The sequence below is a fragment of the Podarcis tiliguerta genome, assembly GCF_965153285.1.
Source record: "Podarcis tiliguerta genome assembly, chromosome: 2".
NCBI classification, from domain to species: Eukaryota; Metazoa; Chordata; class Lepidosauria; order Squamata; family Lacertidae; genus Podarcis; species Podarcis tiliguerta.
Window position 1 is genome coordinate 68,484,578 of NC_139535.1, and position 22,318 is coordinate 68,506,895.

The 22,318-nt window shown below is 41.5% G+C and overlaps 1 protein-coding gene across 2 annotated transcripts; it reads right to left on the minus strand.

The window, feature by feature from the left end:
* Positions 1-1,075: 1,075 nt before the first annotated feature.
* Positions 1,076-16,769, minus strand: ZCCHC10 (zinc finger CCHC-type containing 10). 2 transcript variants are annotated; one of them, XM_083430387.1, is made up of 4 exons: positions 16,637-16,769; positions 9,042-9,200; positions 5,096-5,137; positions 1,076-3,245 (listed from the first exon to the last, which is right to left on the minus strand). In XM_083430387.1, exons 1-4 carry the CDS (start codon positions 16,675-16,677, stop codon positions 2,960-2,962), a joined length of 528 nt encoding a protein of 175 aa, XP_083286513.1. In that variant the 5' UTR covers positions 16,678-16,769; the 3' UTR covers positions 1,076-2,959. The 2 variants fall into 2 exon arrangements, with proteins under 2 accessions (XP_083286513.1, XP_083286514.1); XM_083430388.1 differs by lacking the exon at positions 16,637-16,769 and adding an exon at positions 10,015-10,079.
* Positions 16,770-22,318: the final 5,549 nt, after the last annotated feature.

Below are 22,318 nucleotides of genomic sequence, written 5' to 3' on the forward strand. Positions count from 1 at the left end.
GCTTAGCATTACATGCAAAGCACCACTCACAGCTTGGTTCTCTCCAAACCATGAGCAGAAGCCATGTTTGTCTGGAGAGCTACAAACCACAAGTGCTAGCCTACATGTAACACTAAACCAATTGCCATGGTTTTCTTCCAGAGGAAGCAGGGCAGAATGAGTGCAATTAAGCAGCATGCACCACAACCTGCTCATTCACAGCAAGCTGAAATTAGTTTCTGACTATGGTTTGCCATCATGCACCAGCAAGGCCATTAACGGCTCTTACCCATTTCAATCTCATCCATACATTCTCATCAGTGTTTTCTTAAGGTTTACATTTCATTTCAATTTTGATAGCTATTCTTTTTTTCTCCTACCAGATCTTTGTTGTTCTTCATTTCACATTAGAGAGTTTTCTTAGCAAGATCTCATGCTTATGAAACAAGAGACAAGAACCTTGGCTGGAGCAGATGAAACTCTATTAGCCTGGAATTCCATACCCACCGTGGATCCACAAGCATGACATGAAGCAAAAGCCCTAACGCTGCTGTATTGCAGCTACTCAATTGCCTTTGAACTAATATTAAGTAGCATATTGCATACAAACCATTAGAGCAAGCAGCCATAGAATAACTATAATGAGTCTCCTCGATATAATCTCCATACTACTCTTGCTCCTCTCATTCTCTTCTGTAAGTGATTAGCCAACAGTAGGTCCCCACCATCTCTTAAGATATTATCTTCATTATTGTCCATGGCTTCAGGTCCTTAAGACTAGAATCAGCTAAGGAAACCAACTGCAATACAGTGGTACCTTGGTTGTCGAACGGCTTGGCTCCCGAACAAATCGGCTCCCAAATGCCGCAAACCTGGAAGTGAGTGTTCTGGTTTGCGAATGTTTTTAGGAAGCCAAACGTCCGACACGGCTTCTGCGGCTTCCTATGGAGTGCAGGAAGCTCCTGCAGCCAATCGGAAGCTGCGCCTTGGTTTTCACATGGTTCCAGGAGTCAAATGAACTCCCGGAACGGATTCAGTTCGACAACCACTGTATTGGTACTGAATCTGCATTCTGTTAAAATAAACAATAAAGCCATTTATTTGCATTTAATAATTTATTAATCTTTCCTCTTAAATGATACATTCTTTAGCATGACTTTCAAATAGTTTTCTTGTACTTTTAGAATTACAGTATCTGAGTTCTGCAAAACATAGAAATGGTTACAGACTAAAATGCACAACTTACATAAACATTTAAATAGAACATTTGTATTCAAAAGGCATTCTACACACTACATTTTCATAAAAATATAAAAAATAGTTCAATAGTTAATTCATATTTTAACTAGACTAGGATATTTAAGATCTTCCCCCACATGTTCCCTCTTATAAAGACTCCCATCAATAAGAAACTAAAAGGAGACTGTATCACAAATTAAGTGACTACTGCCAATTGCTAAAATTTATCACAATAGCAAGTTAGTTCACTTCTGTAACTAGCAAGAAATGTACTGCAATATGATTTTTGCTATTATGTACCCTCCATTTCAAAGTTCATACAATTATATATAACTTGTGCTATGCAAAAAAGAAATAATTCTAAATAAGTGATTGTAAATTAGAATACAATGAAAGTTGCTATATGACCAAAATAAATCAAATTTATCTTACAGTTAAGAATTACTATGCAAAAATAGCACAAGGGGAAATATTTAAAGATACTTTCTTTTTTTAAAATCGGGCTCCAATGAAAATAAATGTGTTTTTTCTTTTTTCCTCATTGAAAATACAAGATTTGTATGTTATTACAATTTCTCTAGCCTCCCAAATTAGATTATGGAAGATAAAACGAATACTTAAAACTCTCCTCATTTTAACACCCTTGCTGGGGAACATTTAATTTTATGAAAAGGCACAAAGATGAAACACTTCAGTTGCAACAGTTAACACTACTCTCCATGCGCAGTGCAAATGCAGCTTAAGGGATGGCCTTTAAGCTCTGAACGGGTCTTGTTAAAAAAATTAAAGCATTTGACCCTGGTCCAGAAATTGTGGTACATGCTGGAGAGAGGCATGTATGTAGTTGCATGGAAGGATCTCCACTGATAAACAGATGGTAGGCATTCTTAACATTTGACAGTGCTGTTTACTTGGGGGTGGGGGGCAGAGAGGTTTCTGGAAATCATTTACCCTCTAACCCAGATGGAGTGACTGCGGCTTTTCTATACTGAGAATATAAACCAACACCTTGGGGGCGGGGGAGATCCTTAAGTATAGTACCATGTGTGATGCCCACTACCATGTTAGGGTCACTGCATATCATTTTGCATATGCAGGGCCACGTTCAGAGGGGCAGTCTATGCACAGAAGCCTCTTTCAACAGGCTGAAGCAACCCCACTGGGCTGGCATGCATGTATGGTCCTGATCTCCAAAATTCGGCAATATGATATTGCAACAAATGTTTGAGCAGCTACTGGCAGAAAAGGGAAATCTGTTTCACTTGTGCTGAAGGCAGTATCACCCACCCACCCCTTTTAACTGTTAGTGGAGATTGAATATGGCTTTGACATTTCAGCCAACTGAAATAAAACTTTGCACCCTTTATCTTCCTATCTTGCTTTTCACATGAAGTACATTGGTATGGACGTTGGTTGCTTATAACATAACAGGATGGTTCAAATAAATGTGTTTTGCTTGCTGGCATGTAAACATCAGGGTGACTGGACCTTAGTTCATATAAACATTTGATAGATTTCTTTAAAAACTAAGGAAAAAAAAGTAGCATTTCCTATTAAACAATAATCCACAAAAATACTCTTTCAATAAGCGTTACTTCCCATTTAACGGTTTATGTCCTATCAACTACTATGTAAAACACACCAAAAAAAAAAAAAGAGAAATCAATTGTAAAAATTGACCTGTTAGTTTCGTTTGGCCATTAAGCATTTTAGATGCTAATCGTTCATCAACACCAGAGTCCTAACACTGCACCAGATTACTTTTCTTCTTCTTTTTCTTTGGCGGCTCATCATCCGTGCTGCTGTCTGTGCTGCTGCTGCTGCTACTGCTGGAGGAACTAGAATCTGTCTCAAAGTCAGAAGAACTGGAAGAACTACTTGAAGAGGGGGATGATGAGGAAGAGGAAGTGCTTTCATCACTGTCACTGTCATCCGAAGAGGAGGATGAGGAATCTTCGCTCTCAGATGATGACTCACTGGCTGAGCTGGCGCTGCTGCTACTGCTGGAACTTGTGACACTTTTAGACCTGCACAAGAGTTTTAAGATGACCAGCAGATATTATTCAACGGCACTGTGCGATTCTGTGACTAGCAAAGCCTTGTAAAGCAATCTCAATCATAGAACAGCATTCATCTGTTTCCCAAAATGTTCTTAGGATGAAATACAATTTTTTTTTCTTATTTTGTATAGCAAGGATGGCGGGGGGGGGGGAGAGTTTGGTTCTCTATTTATAGATGTTTGGTTGCTATTTAAAGTAGCTGAAAACAAACGCAAGGGAATATGGGAGTTTCACGTTGGTATAAAAGTTACCATGAATATTAAAATTAAGCATTAGGTGAGCATTAGTCCCCAACAATTATCAAAACCAGTGCTTTTTTTCTTAAAAAATGTTTACGGGTACTCTCATTTTGACTCAAGAAAATCACCATTTTATAGTTCAAATCTGGAAAAATAAATACAGTAAATGGACAAAAGTACAAAGATTCACAAAATGTTTAGGGGTATGCGTACCCCTGCATTCCCGCAGAAACAAAGCACTGATCAAAACCATTCCTAGTTTTGAATTCTGTAGCTGTGCCACTATCAACAAAACATTATTTTAACAAAAAGATTCATATAATCAATGATCTCCCTGACTGGGTTCTAGGCTCAAATACTCAATCCCACTTGAGGGAATAGCAAGGCTATGGTTTCCTGACACTATGGATGAGCTGCAATAAGGCTTGGGCCCATATGCTACTCCTATATTTCAAGCACCCAGGGATAAGAGTGGAAGATTTTGCTTCCAGTTTCTGCATCTGCCAGAATGGGAAACTGGTTTATTCCACCCAGAAGCAAAAGAGGTCTGCAGCCTCTAAGTTGCGAGCAGGGGGCGTTATTTTGAAACCTCCACAAAGTTCTTAAAATTACATTATTTTGTAAAAATTGGCAGCATTTAAAAAGGAGTTTATCATTAGTTGAATTCTGTATTTCCTTCAGCACAAAAGAAAAGCTGTGTGAAACAGCCAAGAGCAGTTATTATAAATGGGAAGATCCCAGTTTTCCAAAGTACACTGAAGTTTATTTCATCAGTGTTTATCTGTTTGTTTCTAGAGAATCCAATAATCAGCAGATATATAGCAGAGGGCCACTTACAAGTTCAAGAGGCCTATGGTTTTCAGAGAGACTTGGAAATTAAAATATTGGATATATCTTAGTATGAGAAACTACTGCAGGCTAGGAAGCACATTTTTGCAGTTGAAACTCTGTAGGGAAACATTTTTTCCTTCTATCCCTTGGTTTTGACAGCTACTTCTAATAAAACTATCTCACGTTATCTGTCAAGTGATACACCTGTGCTTACCACTAAAGACAGGACGAGGTAGAGCAAATGGAACGGAAAATAAATACAGTGGTGCCTCGCAAGACAAAATTAATTCGTTCTGCGAGTTTTTTCGTCTTGTGAATTTTTTCGTCTTGCGAAGCACCACTGTGTATTGACGGTTTCCCATAGGAATGCATTGGCGGTTTTAAAAAACAGGCGCAAGACGTTTCATCTTGCGAAGCAAGCCCATAGGGAAATCCGTCTTGCGAAGCAACTCAGAAAACGAAAAACTCTTTCGTCTTGCGAGTTTTTCGTCTTCCGAGGCATTCGTCTTGCGAGGTACCACTGTAAACTGGAATAGAACACACTATGCATAATATTAAAGGGCTACTGGAATTAAGTAAATCCCGAATTGGAAAGTAGGTCCCACAGACACTCACTTCTCCATGTCCATAATTAGCACTGCAGCCGACAACATGCATGTCTAGTTCATTAGCCAAGCTACATCATTTATCACAGAATATAGGCATTAGACAGGGGAAATTGGTTAAGTTTCAGGTTTTCTCACATACCTCTTCTTCTTGCTCTTCCTGTCTGTAGTGCATTCTCCAGAGCTGGTTGAAAGTAAGGGCAGGAGAGAAGAGAAACAATTGTTTTAATTAATATGCTGGATTTAAAATTATATATTGCACAGTTAGAACTTAAACTTAGCAGTGGGCAGGGGATGGAGAATCAAGCTTCCTAGACAAAATAAGATGAGCAAAAGGTGTAAGTGACAATGATAAAGCTATTAATGCATTACTTTACTGAATGCTAGTGGCAGACGTGTTTATGCAAACTGCCCAGGGAAGACATTGAAAGCCAGTATATATATTAGTGAAATCCAACATTGTGCAAGCAGAGAAAAAGGACTTCCCTTCTCTTCCCTTCCCTTTCCCATCTGCCCATTGCACCCATACCTCCCCTATCACTTGCACAGCCCCACCTCCACTTTCTACAGCAGATTTGGAGGTGCAGAGGGTGTTGCAAGGCAAAGTTTTATTTCACAAGGATGGAAGTCCATCCCGCTCACACATGGACATAACTGCATATAAACATTAGTACACAAACGAATGCACTTCCCTTGTGCTTGATCCAGAAGCTGCAGTTAGTAAAAATGGGGTAGCATGATTGCTGATTGGAGCGAGGGCCACATATAACAACTGTGCTCAGAGATATGCACTGGTTTCCGATTTGCTACCAGGCCAAGTTTAAGATGTCACAACTTGGGACCAGCTTACCTACGAGGCCACCTTAACCCACCTGTGTCCTTCGGTTGGCAGAACTGGAATTACAGGTGCCACATAATACACATTCTGCATTGGTAAGCACTTGATCGTTTAGTGTGGCCCCACCTGCCCTTTGGAACTTGCTGCCTATTGAGATCAAGCAGGCGCCTTCATTGTTCTCTTTTCAGTGCCTGCTAAAAACATTATTGTCTAGGTAAGCCTACACAGATGCTTTAAAAGTTTAGGCCATTTTAATCAGTTTTAGTATTTTTTTACTTTAGTATGTTTTAAAAGTAGGCTTGTGACTCTTTCCTGATTCTCTTGCTTTATCTTTTAGCAAGCTGCTTTGAGGTTTCTTACAATTAAGCGGTGCAAAATTTTAATGAAATAAATACATAAGAAGCAAAACTGAGAAAAACCATGTGCTGGCCACCCTCTCACATTGTCCCACTTAAAGGAAATAAGAAACCCATTAGCGTGGTAACAGCATTACTGAATTTTTCTTCTTTAGATATCGTTGCCTTTCAACATATCACACAGCTTGATTTCACAAGACTCGTCAAGTTTGCTTAAAAAACAGGGATGTAAATGGGTATATTATATATAGTGTAATTTGCCCGAGCTTTTATGGTGAATTTGTAATACCAGACGACGGATGCATAGATAAAGAGAAAGCGTGGGCAATTGTTTTGAAACTGTATCAGCTAGTTGTAGCGAACCTACTTATACATGTATCTCAGTCTCAAGAGTCTGCAGTTTATTCTATACATCCATTATTATTTGATTTGCTGTTGCTTAAAAAGAGGGCGAATTTGCAGTCTTGGTTTTTACACAGTTAAACTGCTTTGAAAATATAAGCATGGGAAAATAGTTGGTTCAGTCATTTATCAGAATTACACAAGAATAATAATTTTCAGGCATGAATGTTTAGGAAATTATTCAGAGTTCAGCAATACTGCAGGAATAGCTAGTATATTAAAATGCCAGTGCTGTCAAAACATCATGCAGCTTAGATGCCAGCTGTTTAAGTAAATAGCAGCACTAGTAATTCTGGGTGAATATAATATGGATGGCTGCTTTGCTGCTCTTGGCTAAAATTTATATCTTCAACAGAAAACGGTGAGGCTGTATCTTTACTATAAACAGGAAACCAGCATCATCTTCATCACCCCCATTGTAGCTTCATATATGTCTCACTGCATCCATTTATTCCTATTATGATACTATAGCTCCTATTTCTTAGTTTACACATGATGCGGTGAAATGGCTAAGAATGTAAGCTGGATACCCCTTGGCTCAAGTATCACTTCAGCTGCAAACTCACCTGTTGGCCTTGGAAAGCTACTATTGCCTCAAACTCAGCAAATTATCTTTAGTGTGGAGATAATTGCTTGCTTTACAAGGCTGTTTTAAGGAGTACTGAAATACTCTAAAATTTGCTGGGAGAGTGGGAAAATGTGCACTAAACATAATGATATGAGGAAATGTTAGGTTGAGAGTTAAGTGTGTGCTTGCAAAACAAAAAACAAAACAAAACCTCTTGGTTATTTTTTTAAGCCCCTTGGCTGGCAGACAAGGTACCACTGTACTGTAATTTAAAATACACAAATCCATTGATTTTAAACTGCATAGGAGTGGGCTACATAAATATTCATTAAGCATTGTTCTCAATGGGTTAAGATCCAACATCACTCAAGTGGACTTTCCAGTCTTCTGTTTCCCCTGCAACCCCACGCCCTCCAGAAAAAAATCTGCTCTGGAAGGCTGGGGGACCCGCTAGAGAAGATTTCGTGGAGGTGAGCACCACATTTGCAATCCCTGCTTTAAAAGCTTTCTCGCATTTAAGTGCTATACAGTGGTACCTCGGGTTAAGTACTTAATTCGTTCCGGAGGTCCATTCTTAACCTGAAACTGTTCTTAACCTGAAGCACCACTTTAGCTAATGGGGCCTCCCGCTGCTGCCGCACCGCCAGAGCACGATTTCTGTTCTCATCCTGAAGCAAAGTTCTTAACCTGAAGCACTATTTCTGGGTTAGCGGAGTCTGTAACCTGAAGCGTATGTAACCCGATGTACCACTGTATGACAATTGTAGTGAACAACCCTGCCTTAAGGCTTAAGAGTGAAAGAGTATACTAAAAAGGAAAGGAGGAATTTTAGAGGGGTAAAAAAACAACAGGGCAAAAAGCATGTTTTCAAATGCTTAAAGAGCAGACAGAAGTGAGAGGTGCAGAGATTCTGAGGCAAGACTTTCCAGGAAAAAGGGGCAACAAGACAAGGTGGAAACATGCAAAAGTAGTGTGGCAAGGTTTAGCTAATAAGAAAGTATCAACATAACAAAGGCAACAAGAAACCAAGGACAGTGGTACCTTGGTCCTCAAACGTAATCCATTCCGGAAAACCATTCCGGGTTCCAAAACGTTCGAAAACCGAGGCGCAAAGAGCTCCCTGCAAATTCAATTGAGAAAATGGAAAAACATGCAGCGGAAGCTGTACCACTTCCAAGGCGCATCTGAAAACGGAAGCATTTACTTCCGGGTTTTCGACGTTCAGGTTCCGAAACGTTCGTCAATGGAGACGTTCCAGAACCGAGGTACCACTATAAAAAGAAGCAAGCAAAAAGGAAAGACAGGAGGGCACAAATATTATTAGGTTGGGGTCAGGGAGTAATTAAAAAAAGGAAAGGGAGTGTTATGAAAAGAGAAACTTGGTCAACATGAGATGCAGAAAGGGGCAAATCCTAAACTAGCAGCAGAGTTAAGACTGGAGGAAAGATGATGTGGTAGGAGAGGCAAACCAGAAAGAAGAACACTACAATGTTTAAGCGGGGGGGGGGGGGGCGGATATGAGAACAGGTCATCCCATGTCAAGTTGCAAGATAACACCATAGTTGCATCACATGTGCAGTAGCCCTTGTTCCCAGAACATGCTTATCTTTCCCACTGAAATCAACCAATGGATTCAAGTTACGAGAAATGACATTCTGACTAAACATCACGAAGAACTTTCAGTGAAATAGACTCACATGAGAGGTGGTGGACTCTCCTTCCTGGGAGGTTTTTGAGCAGAGGTTGGATGCCCCCCTGCCATGGATGCTTTAGTTGAGATTCCTGCATTGCAGGGGGTTGGACTAGATGACCCTTGGGCACCTTCCAACTCTACAATTGTACAGTTCAAGGGCTCTTAAACTACAGCTTGATCACATGCACTTTTCTACAAATGGTGTACAGTCTCCTTCCCCTGTGATCTTACCTCTGTTGTAATAGTTGCTTCTCTTTTTCCTGAAGTGCTTTTTTAAACTCTGTTGTCCTTGATGGTCTATGCAGATATTTTCTTTTCCCTGTACATTCATAGGTCCAGTGTCCAAATTCCAAACACTTCTGACATCTCACATGCTGCTTGTTTGCTTCCCTATGGAAATATCCAAGAATATTTGAAATCATATGTCTTTGATTTAAAAGCTGACTATTAACCACAGCTAAGATCAACATTCTAGAAAATAGATGGCAATTCCAACATAAAAACTACCAACTTTGGGCCCCTAGTAGGGGATTATATTTGTAATTCGATGAGAACAGACTGTGGCTGAACAAGAAGCTTATGACAACTGCGTAGTATAATCCACTGATAACATTACAAGTTAGAGGCTGGGTTCAACTTCCAGCAAAAATATCTCCTATCTAAGATATCCCTCACATCACAGCTAAGGTCATTCTAGTTCACTTCTTCCCTTAGTTTCCTTACCAGCCCAAATCTTGTACTCAATTACATGGAGAAGCCTTGTGCTCCTTTGATTTGCTCTGGTGTGTGCTTTGATTTTTAAAAGTCACAAATGAAATTAGATCCAATTTAGAATGAGCATGCACTAATCTCTCTGCTTCAGTTCCTGCGTGGGCACAATGCCATCTAAATGCAAGCAACAGTGAAATCCCACTGTTTCCTATGGGCAGCTCTTACTTCCACCGCAGGGGAAAGGGGAAAATATAGAGTTTAAAGGAATCAGAAAGTTCCATTTCCAGACAATAAGGTGGCAAGGTGTCACAAGGAGCTAGCTACTGTATTGAACCAATCTACTGATGAGGGTAATTTTAACACTTCCCAGCTTATGATCTCTGTCCTTAAATAGTTGTGAGTGTGCCATCCCTGCTTACTCCAAAAAGACAGTAAATTAGTAAAAGGGGGAAAGTGCAAAGGAGGCTGAATGTCCAATGAAGTCATTCCACACCTGCTGCAGAAATCCTTTCATCTCTCCCCCAACCCAGCATGAGACACAGATGTGTTACCAGCAGGAGCAGCTGTAACAAGAAAAAGGAACAGCTAGAACTACAGCATGTTCCAAAATAACATTTGAATGTTCTTTCCATTGTCATAGAAAAGATAGGTGAAAACTGAATATAGACAGAAATGTATTTCTGTCCATATAATCATTTAATAGAAAAAATGTTTACATAGTTTTACAACACAAGAAAAATGAAAAATCAAGGAACAGCTGTCAAACCCTCTTTCAGTTCCCTTGAGCTGCCTGCCAGAACATCAAGGTGGTATAAGATTCTGAAGTACATTATCAAAAATAAGTTAATACACCCAAGAGCAAACTGGACAGCAAAGGCCAAGTGTATTTATACAAGATCAAATGACAGATCGTTGCTAGATCCTTATTTAAATTTTCCTATTCAATTTATTACACTATATTAAACTCCTCCTTACCCTCTGCCTGACAATTGATTTGGGGGATGGTACGAAATACAGATTCAGTACTGATGTGGATTCATAGCTTCATCTGCATTACAGGTCTCACTGGATCATGTTGGATATGTAAGTTGGAGACTTGCCATGTTTGCACGGTTATCATAAGACAAACCAAGATAGACAAGATGCATAAAGTTATAGTTGTTTCCCATTATAGTTACTGGGATTTGGGGTGTGCTTCTGACTGCTCAGGAGACATTGCCTACATCTTCAACCCATGCTACTCAGTTGTGTCTAGGGAGAACTAGAGGGAACTGTCAAAGGTAGTATGCCCCTGAATACTAGGTGCTGGGAATCACAGGTGGGCAAAGTGCTGTTGTGCTGATGTCCAGTTTGCAGACTTCCTACAGGAATCTGGTCAGCCACTGCAAAAACAGACTTGGACTGGCCTGATGCAGTAGACTTGTCTTACATTCTTAAGATGCCCTGCTTCCCAGGAGAGAAAGAGGCACAGACTGGATGCTCCCTCATATCCACAATAGTAATCACCTACTGTCTTGAGAATTGTCCTTGTCTCAAGGTCAGAGGAAATGGAGAGGTAGTGACAACATCTCTGGTTTTGGAGGCAGGAGCTCCAAAGGCAGGGAGAGAGAACACTCTTGGATACTACACTACAAAGAAAAGTTGGTAAAGGAAATATGCTTAAGCTAAAATTATAGCTTCACTTAATGTATGCTTTGCTGCTCACACCAATGACCTAACTGGAATTTAGGTGACTGATCCACAAGCCAGTTGAACCAGAGTACATGGATTACATCAATCCTCCAATGCAATCTAACTCCTTTAAAAACATTTTTAAAATGATTGCGGTTTTACCATTGCCTCCAATGGTTGCTGCATTACTAACTTTTCCTCCCTTGGGACAAATATGACTTACATTTAAGTACAGTACTCTTGTTTAGCTGGACTAAGAATTAATCTTCTAGAACTAAAGCAAGTGCTTTTGTTGTTGTTGTTGTTTCACAATTAAGGCACAAACTTTTGACAAATTTAATTCCCATATGGGAAAGTGGTAAATATGGTTTCAAACTGTTCTGTTAGAATGCAAATAAGTGCAAGAAAGCTTAAGGAACTGTTACTATGATAAAAAAACACCAGACAAAAGTAGGGAAAATGTAGCCAAGAGCTATTTTCACCTCACTAGCTGTGGAGCTAGCAGTTATTGATTTTCTCCTTCTCCACCACTACACACACCCCTGCCTATCACATGCAATTCACAAGACTGGTGATAATATCCAAACTGGAATAACAGCTACGCTAAATACTAGTACATTTATTCACAGACTACTATTCGGTGATAATGATTACAGCAGCAAAGCAGCAACTGTGTAAATTAGAGCAAATGTATTAAAAATATAAGCTCTTCATCATGAGCAGCAATTTGGAAGTATTTCTGAAGATAAAAATTGAGAATTCATCTGAAAAACAGATACATTCTACCCGGCCTGAGATTGTTCCTAGAAGGCACACAGTATCTTTTTGGCTTTTTAAAACTAAAACCAGAGTCAGGAATCTGGGCTGTGGTCCAGAAGTTATTTACATGAGAGTATCTTTTCTGACTTCAAATTAATTTCAATATTATAGCAATAGGCTCCACCCTTTGATGCCTCACAGATCTACAAAAACTGAACCAGTGAATATCTGATATTCTACTACATTTCTATTGCTGAAACTAAGCAAGATTACCTGGGTGTCATGTGTGCAAATCTACATGTGGATGCCACACATCTAATAAATAAAAATAAATAAACAATAAATAAAAACAAAATAATAAATAAATTGTTTCTAACTAGACAAATTTTGATGGTCTATTACTGCAAGAAAAACCGCTAAAGGTTTAAAAAGAGATATAAGTACGAGTGAATTGAAGAGAGGTGTGCTAACTGAGGCTTTAGTTTTGGTTTTGTTAAGTAAATTTTAATGTTCTCAATCCCTGGAGTTGATTTACATAACATTAATTCTGTTGTAAGCAGTTATGAGCCATTAGAAAAAGTCAAGATACTTACACTTCTAAATGAGTAAATAAAAGCTACCTATCATCTTTTTTATATTTAGAATATTTCTACACTATCCTTCAATTTAAAATTTTAGTGCATCTTATGGTAAAAGTTTCTAAAACACAATGGAGAACAAAGGTCAGAATGTCAATAAATTCAGCAAAACAGATGAAACTACATCTAGAACCAATTTACATTATATGTAGGAATACCATGAAACATTTGTGTTCACTCGGTGTCAGAATGACAATAGTTGACACCATGCAAGGTTTGATAATGAGGCACTCCATAAACTATATCTCAAATATATCCCCATAAAAACTTGAAGGGCCAATCACTATACCCACACTGAAATTCTATGCACAGAAAGCTGTAACACGACTGCATTGCTGGGGGAGTGAGGCCTTGTCCACATTTAACACCTGTGCTCAGAGTCTGCACTGGTTGCCTGTCTGCTGCCGGGCCAAGTTCAAGGTGTTACTATGAATATATAAAGCCCTTAACAACTTGGGACCAGTTAACCCAGGAGATTGCTGTATCCCTTATGTGCCCACTTGACCAGCAGAATTGGCACTTTTACCAACGCCATATAACCCACATTACTTCTGCAACAACTTGATCATTTAGTGTGGCATCACCAACACAACAAGAAGTAAAAACTAAAAATTGCTCAGGAATGTAGAGAATATTCAACTTAAAAAGCAGAAAAGTATCCCATAGTTAACAGCTGCACTGTAGACATTTCTGCATGTTTGAAACTCCCTGCTTACTGATATCAGGTAGGCACTTTCTGTGTATTCCTTTCAGTGCCTGCTGGATACATTCTTATTTAGATAAACCTACCCAGATGTTTAGAAAGTTTGTAGGAGTTTTGATTTGTTTAGTCTAGTTTACTGCAGCTTTAACCTTCTGTGTGTTTCAAATTACAGACAATATTTTTTTAAGCAATAATTTTATTGGGGTTGTGTGGGGTTTTTTTGTAAACCACTTTGAAATCTTTTCTACAATCAAGTGGTGCATATGTTTTCTTAAATAAATAATTATTTGAGTGTGGCTTCCACATGGATAAAAGTGAGGCTCCATACAGGACAAATACACCAAGAATACCTCTTCCCTTTGCAGGAGTAGTGAACAAATTAGAACGGTCCATCTTGGAAACAGAGTGAGCCACATTTCCCGACAATGTTTGGGACCTAATTAGGAAGGGCTGATGCTCATGTCAAAGTCATAGCAGTCATAGCTGCAGAAATGACTTGGGCTTCAAACATCACTCCCAAATGCCCATACCTATTAAACAGGGCACATTTAGCTCTCTGTTATACTAGTGAACTGGGGACAATGAAGCAGACCAAACACTGGTTTGAACACAAGTTATGGGAATTTTGGGTCAATTCAACTGATTAAGAGCTACTCTGTACCAGTGATAGGAGTGAAGAATGAATACTTCACAACCACTGAATCCCACGTCCAGTAACACTTTGAATGGTTTGGGGCAGGTATGGTGAACATGTGGTTCTCCAGATGTTGCCTAACACCAATGTCCATGCCTGGGAAGGCCAGTGGGAGTTGTAGTTCAGCAACACCTGGAGGGCCAAAGGTTTCCCACACCTGGTTTGGGGTCTTCTTCAGCTAGGCCTACAAGTTTACTTTTCAAAAGCCTCGGTAGTCTCCTGTGATTTATTTGCTAAGCACTTTAAGAATAAAATTGCTTGCACCTATTTTGACCTAGACACCACTACTATTGCTGCAATCAGTGAATGTGTCTGAAGAAATAACTGGTAATAGTTTATCAGATGAATGCCAGTTGTTGAAGGTCAACATGCTTGCAAGGATGTGGCTTACTACACATTGCTGGACGCCTGATACTCATGGCTTCTAATGTCCAATAAGAGATGGCTGACCAGCTGGCTAGAGGTGGGCATTAGTGTCTCATTCTGATAGGTAGTGGTTGTGGGTGTCCTGAAGGAGAATATTGTGAAACCACTCCAAAAGAAACCCTCTTTAGACCTACAAGTGTTGTTTGCTTCACCCTGTTGTACTAAATCAAAGAGTATGACTATGAGGGATTTTCCTCCAAGCATTTTTGAAGCCGTATGAGTGTATATGAAGCAGCTAAGAGTATGTGGTTTGTACCAAGTAATAAATAATAACTAGGAGATGGGTTAGATGGATACTTGTGTCTTTATTCCACTTGCCGTTTTACTCACCCTTAGTAAAGGGAACAACATTTTAAAGGCATGGTATGCTACTAATACGCACACCAAGACCTCATAAAAGGCCCTATATAGTTTCTAAGTAAATCATAAATCCTAATGAGGATTAAGAATCAACACTGTACAAGCCTTCTGCATGATAGAAATGAAAGGATATTACAACAGACCCTACAATCCATGCTGCAAGAGAAACTAGAAAAAATATAGGAAAACTGAATCGGTCAAACAACGATAGAATTGTCTTGTGCAGGCATCTTAATTTTTGAAACCAAAGAACATGCAGCATTTTAAATTTTGCTTTGTCCCTCTGATATTCTTTCTGTAAATGACCTTGACTAACTCACATAAGTATTACTACTTTACTTGCTGATCGCATGGTCGGCGGTTCGAATCCCTGCGGCGGGGTGAGCTCCCATCTTTCGGTCCCAGCTCCTGCCCACCTAGCAGTTCGAAAGCACCCCTAACTGCAAGTAGATAAATAGGTACCGCTTTCTAGCGGGAAGGTAAATGGCGTTTCCGTGTGCTGCGCTGGTGCCGGCTTGCCAGAGCAGCTTCGTCACGCTGGCCCCGTGACCCAGAAGTGTCTCCGGACAGCGCTGGCCCCCGGCCTCTTAAGTGAGATGGGCGCACAACCCTAGAGTTGGACACGACTGGCCTGTATGGGCAGGGGTACCTTTACCTTTACCTATATTAGTACAATAATGTGAAGCAGCATTTAGGAGTACATAAAAAGCTTGTATGGGTAATCAAAAACAAGCATGAAGTCATGTCTCCTTTTCACATTTTCCTTTAAGCTTAGAGCCATCCAAAAGTGCCGAGATTCACAGGGATTACACACTTCTAGTGTGAGAATCATTTCTATATATTTATTAATAGAAATGTCACAGCACTGGAAAGCTTTGGTTATTTCCAATTCAGTCATATCCACATATCCAGTCTACATGTGGAACCCTCGTGGAGGCACCAAGCCAAAGAAAATACCTTCAACCTTTGCTAAGCATTCACTCTGAGGCAATCACCTACCAACTTTGTGTGCCTAGATAATCCTTTTCAAAACCACAGTCCTTTTCACCCTTACACAGAAGCCAGCCCCATTCAACTTAGCGGCGCTTACTTCCAAGCAGCTACACACAACAACTTTTCCAGCTGCACTGCACCGAAGGCAACTTACCGCAAAGCCTGTATGAAAGCAGTGTGTCATTCTGTGCGAGAAGGAGGTGTGTGTGTGCGGCAAGGAAACAACCGTACGTCACAAGACCACCTTTTACACAACAGTAGCTTTTGAACGACTAGCAGCGCTACTGGGCGAGATAACCCAACTTCGCAAACGAAAGACGACCAACACCACTAAGATTCATTTGAATGCCTAACCATATTTTGCTAGCAGGCAAGATAAACAAGAAAAGGAGAAAGAAGCGCCCACCAGGCCACGGAGAGCCTCCCTTCGTGAACCTGAAAGGGATTTGAAGGCTTTCAAGACCCCCATCTATCGCCCGCGCTTCCCATAGCCGGTCATTCAGAGGCAGGTGCGAGGGAGCAGCGCCCGGGTGGCACATCCCCGCGCGGACACCAAGGGACGGTCCCGCCTCGCGAAGAACCAGCCCCCCCCCCCCCCGCCTCCTCTCGCGCTCTCATTCCATTTCTATCTCGCTTTCAGGCCGCGCGGGCTGCTGCCCCGCTCCCAGAGCTCGCGCTCGTCCTCGCGGCTGACAGGTAGCAACAACCCGGGAGCTTCTTCGGCTGCACGCGACTCCCCTCCTTCAGGACGCCGCTCCCCGCGGCTGGTCTCCAGCGGCGCCGCCTCCCCCCCCCCCCCGCCGCCGCCTCTTTCCCCGCAGCGCGACCCCCGACCCTCGCCCGCCGCAGCAGCAGCCCCTCGCACACTTACGCCTGTCTCCGAGCGATAAGGCGGTGCATGGGAGTCGCCATCTTAGCCACCGGCCGGGCACTAGCGCACGCTGCATGCCGGGAACGCCGCCCTCCCTTTATCCGCCCTATTGGACGAGCCGGGCTCAGGCAGCCCGTCGAGCGAACGCCGGGAGGGTGGGGGAAGGAGGGCGCTACCATTAGGGGCGGGGGGGGGCGCGAAGACGGTCTCACTCCTCCTCCTCCTCTCCCCCCCCATCCCCGCGTCTTCAGCTCTTCGCTGTACGGAGCCGGACCTGCTTTACAGTCCTTTTCTCCCAGCTTCCCTTCTCAATCTCGAAATGACGGCTGCAAGTTATGTTCTTGGCGCTTTAGAAAGCTCTGTGGTTTCTAAAAGACATGGGATTGGGCCGCTTTCGTTCTCCCTTGCGTTAAGAGAAGAACTCCCTGCAAGTGGAAATCTAGCACAGCAGGGAAGACCCGAAATAGTTTGCTTTCTTGCAAACGATGTTGTTGTGTGGTATCATAAATGGTGCGGCCCACCTGCATACTTGAGTTGGACAGTCAGCTTTACAACCGCTGAATGACAACAACGGAGTGTGCTGTTTCAGACTGCAGGTGGTAGACTGCAGGTGGTGTTCCATATAATGTCTGATTACTCCACGTTTAAACAAATTGCAAGAAGAAAACTACTTCATCAAAGAGAAACATTTGCCATACCCCTTTCCCTGCTGTCTAGTTTTCTACTTACAGGGCACCCTCTTTTGTGTTAATGTCGGACAGCATCTGCAGTACTAAGTGATCCATTCCATTCAGTCACTTCAGAACTCTTTCCTCTAATTCCTGACCTCTGCTGCATGTGTGGATCCAACCTGTAATATGAGAAATCTATAAAAACCCAAGTGAAGCATCACTTTAATTGATAGCATGCTGCTCACAGTGTAAGATACATACCTTGGTACCTAATAAACACCATAGATAAGGTGTGTCCTGCTCAAGTGTTGGACTAGGACTCGAGATTCCTGCTCAAATCCCCACTCTGCTATGAAGCTCACAGGGAGATTGGGTCCTACTATCTCAACTTGCCTCTGTTACAAGATGGTTGTGAGGATGAAATTGGAAGAGGGGAGGAATGAATAATGTATGATGTCCTGAGCTCCTTGGGGGAAAGGTGGACAAATATAAAATATTTAACAAGTAGGTTTATGTGACATACATGCAAATACTGTAAACAGTGCCAAGCTATTTTGCACCCTTGGCACAGCTAAGGGCTTCCACCCACTCCAAATTGCTAATATCAGTTTTCAAAAACAGATGTCTGGTATAAATGATCAAATTCTTCAAAATATAAAATAAAAATCAAATATTACCTGAAATTTGTAAGATATACCAAAAACTAATCTGAATAAAACTGTGCCCCTCAAAGGTCAGTATTCTGCACCCCTCTGAAGTCTGTACCCTAGGCAGTCGGCCTAACGACAGCACCAGCCCTGACTGTAAACCATACATTCTGGGCTTCATTTGTGTTCACACCCCCTACAGACTAAATCTCTGCTGCACAAGAAGTTAACTGAAAGTAAGGTAAACGTAAACGTAAAGGTACCCCTGCCCATACGGGCCAGTCTTGCCAGACTCTAGGGTTCTGCGCTCATCTCACTCTATAGCCAGCGCTGTCCGCAGACACTTCCGGGTCACGTGGCTAGCGTGACAAGCTGCATCTGGCGAGCCAGCGCAGCACACGGAACGCCGTTTACCTTCCCGCTGGTAAGCAGTCCCTATTTATCTACTTGCATCCGGGGGTGCTTTCGAACTGCTAGGTTGGCAGGCGCTGGGACCGAACGACGGGAGTGCACCCCACTGCAGGGATTCGAACCGCCGACCGTGCGATCGGCAAGTCCTAGGCGCTGAGGTTTTACCCACAGCGCCACCCGCGTCCCTTCTAACTGAAAGTATTCCATAAGATTGCACCTCTGTGCATTGCAATCTCTGCTATCCTATCTTGCTACTACAGAATTATACAGCTTTCTTTTGCTCAAATATATTCGGCTCACTGACACACACACAGCTTGCAATCCAGCTCACAGATTAGATACAATCACAGTTTACAAGTGTAATTGGCGTCATAGGACACAGAATATCCCTTCTGGCTGGTGTTAAACTTTAGTCACTAATTTAAGCTACTACGTATCTTCAAGTTGATATGGTACTGTGTTTATCTGTATCTATCAGACTTACATACTGTACTACCTTTTGTCCAAAATCTCAGGGGGGTTGCAAGTATAAAGACAAGTAAAAATCATACAAAATGTAAAAGTTAAACATGTCTGTTTATTCAATGGGTTAGCTTAAAAGGGTTGTACAAACAAATTTTCGGCTGGCCCTTAAAGTTATGCAGTGTTGGCACCAGTTTAACCTTCAGAGAGAGGCATTTCCATTACTGAAATGCTATTGGGATGACAGGCATAGGATCACCCTTTACTTAACTGTGTGGCTTTAAAAGAAACAATGAATGTTTGCACTATTACACAAGTTCGATGCTGCCTGTTTTAGATTCTGCCGGGAGGTTTTCAAACATCCATGCTGTATGATTGCCACTTTTTATAAACAGAAGCTCTGTGTCTTTTTAAGATGCAGAAATCAATAAATGAATATTTCGCTCTGTATAGCGATGCAGTGATGGAGAGAAAGTTTCTTCTATTGACAGATGCCCATCATACTACTAATTGAAGGCACAGAGCCTTTTCTCAGAAAAAAAATAAGGCTGGCAAGCTTATATCCCACGAGGGAGATGAAGGCAGGTCCCCCCAAATATCATAGGGTATGGCTGTGATCTTCTGCGCATGGATTTAACTTAGCAGTCCCATTTGTCTCAATTGCAAAAGAAAATGTGATAGCAATTCTCGGTGTGTAATGCAGCATGGGAAAAACCAGCAGAAAAGAAAAGTAATTACATTTGAAGTAATTACATCCAATTGATGAAACAGAAGAATAGTAGTTACCATGAATCAGATGACTTACTTGGGGAAAATTGTGAATAAAGTTCAAACTAGTATCTGAGTTTTGTCAGGCTTGATCTGATGTATCTTGAGACAACCCTGAACAAATAAAATGTTTCTTGTCCAGTCCTTCCACGACTATGAGTGACGTAAATGTTCAGATAATTCTGCAGCATCTTGAGTCATCCATATTCACATATCATAGCTTATTTAGATGACAGCTTGCCCACTAAGCTGCAAGTGAGAATAATCCTAGGTAACTATTGTAGGTAGGGCTGGGAGTGGGGAATGTTTTCAACACTGACCAAATGGTGAAATGCCTTCCTGTAGCTGTGCTGGCATCTTTGGGTGGGTGGGGAATGCTGCCAACTCACATGCAGGTGAAATTAGCTGGAAAATTGGTTTCTGGATACAGTAAAGCTGTGCTTCCTCCTTCCACTGCTGGAGGTGGTATACCTCTGAATATCAGTTGCTGGAAACCATAGGAGGGGCGAATGCTACAGGACTCAGGTCCTCCTATGGGCTTCCCATTGATTTCTGGCTGGGTACTGTACGAACAGAATGCTGGGCTAGAGGGACACACATCCTGATATGGTCCTGGTCTGATGCACTATTCTCATGTTATGTGCTGTTACAGAGATAAGGCAAAAATGGGATTGATTTATTTTTTAAGTGCCAGGTTGATGTGAATGATTTTGGGGCTAGGGAGGGAGTGTCAATGTTGTTATTGGGAGTACAGTGGTACCTCGGGTTACATACGCTTCAGGTTACAGACTCCGCTAACCCAGAAATAGTACCTCGGGTTAAGAATTTTGCTTCAGGATGAGAACAGAAATCATGCTCCGGTGGCACGGCGGCAGCAGGAGGCCCCATTAGCTAAAGTGGTGCTTCAGGTTAAGAACAGTTTCAGGTTAAGAACGGACCTCCAGAACGAATTAAGTACTTAACCCAAGGTACCACTGTATTGTTTTGTTTATTGTTTGTAATTTTTTTATTACTGTTAAGCGGTTTGGTTTCCCCTCCCCCCATATGTTGTATGGAATATAAGATCCTCACCTCCCCCCCCCCCATGGTTGAATGTGTGTGTGTGTATTCAGTGTAAGTTGCTTGGAGACTCTTTGGGTGAAAAGCATCAAAGAAGTTTAATAAATAAATATGTACTGAGCAGGGAATGTGTGCATTCAAATTATATCTGCTGTACATAAGAAGGTACATCTGTAGAGATCCCAAGTCTCCATTTATTTCTTGTCCAACAAAACTAATCCCTGTACTTCTCAGTGCTTGGGGAAGTGAGGCATGATTAACAATACAGTACTATGTGTGTAATATTTGGGGAATTTTTGTTCCTGCTCATATAGTGCCATTTGGACAAAAAAAAGTTTGTTTCCAACAAGGTGTCCTCTAGTAGATTAAAGTTTAGGCATTAACAGCCTCACTATTGTATTGATGCTCTAGTTTTACTTCTGTATGCACGTCACTGATAAGCCTGACCAATAGAAACTCTTGAGTCTCTTATGAGCATTCCACTTTTAACCATTCATTTCGGCCTACGGAATTATGCTGTGCAAATTAGCTTGACTAAAGTGATAATTGTCTATTCTATTACTGCTCATGACACAATGCCAGTCATGAGAAGTGCAAACTGAACAAGCCAGCGCCAATACATTTTGCTGCCTGAGGCAAAGGACAATCTGGTGCCTCCCCACCATTCCCCACCACCAATCCATGTATGAAAACTGGGATTTTACATCAACTCTGCCAGTGGGATAAATGCCCTCTGCTACACCTGAGGGCAGCAGGCTAGCTTAGCCTTAGAGGATACAGGACAGGTGAGATGGCTCATACAGCTCTGTCTTCAAACACCTCACCACTACTCCCTGACACACACCCTCCTCATGTTTGCCTCTTGGGTTGGCTGCCTTCCAGTAGGGCAGGCCTGAAAGCTCACTTTGGACTCTGGTGGAGGCAACCAAGGGAGGAGACAGAAGAGGGAATGGAGAGGCAAAAGTAACAGGAAAAGTATTGCATAAATATGGAGGAGTAAAGGTCAAAGGTAAGGACAAAATGGAAACTATGAAAAATAGCATGGTGCAAAGTCACTGGGAACTTTAAAGGTAAGGAATGAACACATTTGTGCTGAATTCATAAATGGGCAAGGATTTAACAATATATGTAATGAGCCACATAAACAGATTTTTAAAAGCAACTACTCTGTATTTAAAAATACTGCCAGTCTTAATGTGCTACCACTAGATATTTCATACAAAGACATGACTGTAGTATGACAACCAGTTACGATGTGTGCTGCAACAGCCTAATAAAAAAGCACTGACATAAGAAGCTGAGATGATTCCTCATGCTAATCTGAACAATCATTTCTATGATATGAAATTCTATGAACAGCACATATGACAATAGCTTACAACAAACATTATGGGGAAACTTGCTTTCCAGTGCTATCAGAAACTGAAGCTGGGGCAGAATTTCGTAACCCACTTAAAAGCTGGGTAAGAGCTGATGTCACAAATGTTACACCTGCGTACACGGGTCTGCTCTGAATTCTTAGGCTTTCCAACATGGGCCTATTTCAGGACTCATTTTGTGCCATGAATCTAATGCATATTCTAATATGCTCAGAACTGAATATATATTGCTTTTTCCTAAGAAATACTAAGTACCGTAATTGTTACTGGTGTTCAAACATTGAC

Coding starts and splice junctions, on each gene's coding strand:
- ZCCHC10 (XM_083430387.1), bottom strand. CDS start 16,677: ATGGCGACTCCCATGCACCGCCTTATCGCTCGGAGACAGGC. Junction 5,138..9,041: donor AAGCAACTATTACAACAGAG/GTAAGATCACAG, acceptor ACTTTCAACCAG/CTCTGGAGAATGCACTACAG. Junction 3,246..5,095: donor AGGAAGAGCAAGAAGAAGAG/GTATGTGAGAAA, acceptor ACTCTTGTGCAG/GTCTAAAAGTGTCACAAGTT.